At 40.5% G+C, this 3909-nt stretch overlaps 1 protein-coding gene across 1 annotated transcript; it reads right to left on the reverse strand.

Annotated features, from left to right (window-relative positions):
• Positions 1-495: 495 nt before the first annotated feature.
• Positions 496-2714, reverse strand: smim15 (small integral membrane protein 15). Its single transcript, XM_070964595.1, has 2 exons — positions 2617-2714; positions 496-885 (listed from the first exon to the last, which is right to left on the reverse strand). Exon 2 carries the CDS (start codon positions 852-854, stop codon positions 630-632), a length of 225 nt encoding a protein of 74 aa, XP_070820696.1. The 5' UTR covers positions 855-885; positions 2617-2714; the 3' UTR covers positions 496-629.
• Between the last annotated feature and the right edge of the window lie 1195 nt (positions 2715-3909).

Here is a 3909-nt window from a genome sequence, read left to right on the forward strand (position 1 = left end):
CAACCTTACTGTTTTCTCTTTGACATTAGAGTCTGTACATAAAAGCCTAATTACAGGCACTCTTTTTTTAGAGTTACAGCACAAAAAAACATGGGGGGATGACTACTTCTTACGCACACTGAATGAAAGCACTTGTGATACTTTTTCCAGTCCGATATTAAGTCCACACAGAGGAAATTCAATTTTCTTATCAACCATGAAAAGTTTATTGATTAGAAAGTAGTATTTTGGACATTTTGCAAGTGACTTGGAAAAAGTTCCAGGATGCTCATTACATCGTTAATTCAGAATGTGATGCTAACAATGGAATGCAAGGTGTTGCAACAGCTGCACAAATTTATCAGCGGATCTCTGTATAAAAATATCATACAGATGACCACTGTGCTCTTGCTGACCAAAGTCCCACTGGGCGAGCCTCCTCCAGGCAGTACTGTCCATCTCAGCACTGTTAGGCCTGTGGGGCCAGTGTCCCTCCTCCTACCCCGGACATGAGGCATAGTGGCCCTGTGCTGACAGTAGGGCTGGGACAAGGAAGGGCACCGTGTCATGATTCGGAATAAAGAGGGCTGTGAGCATGGTGATTGCTCCTCTTTTTTTTTTTTTTATGCCCTCACTCTACCCTCAACGGCTCAGTCTTTCTTGGTCCTCTTGGCCTTGGCTATGTTTTCCTGGCGCTTCTGCTTTTTCTTCTGTTCCCGGTCACGTGCCTCGATCATCTTGGCCAGTTTCCAGGACAGCAGCGCACTGGCAATGAAGAGGGGTGTGAGAGCCAGTATGACAGTGGTGAGGAAACCGTAGGGGTCTTTGGCAGCCCACTCCACCACATACTCTGCCCATGCCCGAACGTCAATCATCCTGTTCAGCAACGGTGAGGCTTAATCAAATCTGTGAAAGGGTACCAGGGGAGAAAGCAGTGAATAGCCAGAGCAGTGTGATGTATAGAGAAAAACATGGCAATAACTAAAGGACCTTCTAACAATAATTATATTAGGAGTGAGTGTTATGGATACCATATACTCTCACAGTGCATGCAACTTCATAGCCACCCTGTCAATAATATATAAATTCATATGGTGCATTGTCTGGAAAAATAATTAAAAAACTGTTTAGATATAAAAAAAACAGACTCGTCATTGTCATTGAGCAGATGGCTGAAAATTTACTGTCAACTTTTTTGATAACTGACTCTGACTTGTTTAAGTCATTTATTTGGGAAAATGCCAAATATTTGCTGATTCAAACTTCTCAAATATCAGGTTGCTCTTCTCTTTACATCATTGTAAACTGAATATTTTGGGGTTTGGACAGCTGGTTGCACAAAAAGCAACTTCACAAAGTTATATGGGACTCTCAAAAACCATGGTTTGTCATTGCCTTGAAGCGGACATACACAACCTTTCTGGGCAGTTAGTATATTAAAAACCTGACAAGTGAAAGTGGTTTCTCACACTGCTGCATATCGTTACCTTTCATAGCACTCTCTCTATTATTTTGTTTGCTCTGTGCTTCTTTACACTTCCTACCTAATAGAGGTGAATGACAAAAAAAAAACAACTTAAAATCAAATATTGACATCCTGCTCATTGATAAACAGCACTGCAATGACCTAATACACTGAGAGACACAAAGGAATAGCATAATTAGTAACATTAGTATTACTACATATAGCAATATGGTATTAACAGAATTACAAAATCTTCATCATGACTTTCTGTTCGGAGTAAACCTATTAATTAAAATTGGTAAGCTGATGCTCATCACACTGGGCTGCATGGTCAGAGGGAGTTATAAATAAGCGGTGAAATAGTTGTAGCAGTTTTTCAGTCATCCAGGTCATAGGACACCCAGTACTGCTAATCAAAGGCATCTGGACAAGTTTTTCATCACTCATTCAAGAACCGATGAAGCATCTCGAACATCAGGACATGTCCAAAACTTTTATGAGTGTATTTCGAGCCATCCGAGTCATTTTGAGCTGGGCCTCTCAAGTATTTCAGGACTTCTTATGACTTCACAAGTGCACAATTTGTCGCAATCTTGTCAAAAATAGCAACTGACCTCCTTGTAAATAGCTGTTAGCTGAAGTTACATTAGATTTTGCAACAAGTTTTCACGCCCTTATGTTAAGTTACCGTTATCACAGTGTTACCCAGCGGTAACACTGCCATGACAAAGAGAGTCATCAATATGCTTTTGTCACGCCACTGAAAGTTTACTGTCAGCTCCGACCAAACAGCCCCACATAGTACTGCTGATGACCGCCAACAATCTAGCGTTAGCACCGACCCGGGTCGTGGCTAACTAGCACACGTTAGCAGTTAGGGAGAAAGAAACAGTTACGAATCAATTTTCTTTGGCTAGAGCCTCATATAGATAAGCTCAGAAAATAAATCTACACTGTCTATCACTAACGTTAGATGTGAATTTCGGAGATGTGGATGGAATATTTACATTTCTACTAACGTTAGCAACGCTAGCCCATCCATAACGGCCTAACTTTGATTAGCAAGAGCGCTCTCGGCTAAACAGCACAATAACGCCGCGTATGAATGTGAATAATACATTTCCGTGTTGGTTAGTGCTGGTAAAAACGAACAAATTACAAAATAAACTTACCAAAGTGTAGTGATTTGGTTTATATCCACGATAATAAGAACCAGCTCCTCCCTGTTCCGGGAAGTGTGACTAGTGCTGTTCCTACTTACTGCTCGCTCGTGATTGGATATGACGCTATACTTCAAATATGGGAAATGTAGTCCTTTAACCTCAGCGAGCGGATTTATTGACTATCAAAATATCGGACAGGTTCCCATTACACTAAAAGCTCTGAAATTCAAATACAGGGCTCTCCTTCGATGACTGTAGAAGGACTATTGCTTTTTTTAATGGATTATGGTCGCCTGTAAAGGTTGTCTTCTTTGCTATAAACTTAAATTAAGTGCTTTTGCTATAAGATTGTATGCCACAATTTGTGTAACTGACCAGTGGTAGAGCACATATTTACTCAGATAATTAAGTGCTCTTAGGAAGCATTAGTAAATGTAGTCAATCATACAATTATCCCTAAACATATTTAGAAATACGAACGTGTGTTATTTGGAAGAATTTTGGAAGGGTTAGCCATACTCATATTCTGTATTATGATACGTTTTGATAATAATAGGAGAGCAGACTTGTGACCAGACAGTTGCTGTTTGAAACCCCAGATTTTCAGTAAAAGTGGGTAGAACACTCCCTTGTCTGTCAATATACAGACAATAATATAAATGTGTGCCATGAATACGCTGTTAAGCAATGTCTGCTGAAAATGATTAAAGTACAATATTGGACACATGTTAACAACATAGAACTCTTGAAAAAAATGCAACAGTCCACTTTGTTACCGGATGTAGAATCAGACGACATCTACCTGTTGCTCAAACTTCTGTAACCGCTTCAAACAAGGCTAACCATAAGGCAACAACTGTTTTTAAAAAAAAAAAAAGGAGTCCGCTGGCCCTCTGAGAAAGATGACTAACATAACAAAGGAGGACCTGCTGGCTTTGTGAACTTCCTGTGGGGAAGTATTGAAACCAAATCAGGTTAGGCCACATCTGCTCTGTCCATACGGCATGGATCACTTTCAGAGCAGTTCAAAGGCCAGCCTTTTAGACCTACTCACAGAGGAAGGAGAGGGGCAGCTGGGAACACATGCAGACACGTTGCAAACACACATTCTGGTTTACCAGCATAGTTTTGGCCAAGTTTTATAGACAATTTAGAAAAATATCCCCAATCTGGCGGCTTTTTTTGTTATATGCTTATAATTATTAGCTTCTGCTATATGTCTCCCCAGGCAGGGAGAACCCATGGGGTGGGCAATGCAGCCGCACCCTAAACCCCTGATGACTATTTTACTCCTACAGAAGT

The sequence above is a fragment of the Chaetodon trifascialis genome, chromosome 6 (genome assembly GCF_039877785.1).
Source record: "Chaetodon trifascialis isolate fChaTrf1 chromosome 6, fChaTrf1.hap1, whole genome shotgun sequence".
NCBI classification, from domain to species: domain Eukaryota; kingdom Metazoa; phylum Chordata; class Actinopteri; order Chaetodontiformes; family Chaetodontidae; genus Chaetodon; species Chaetodon trifascialis.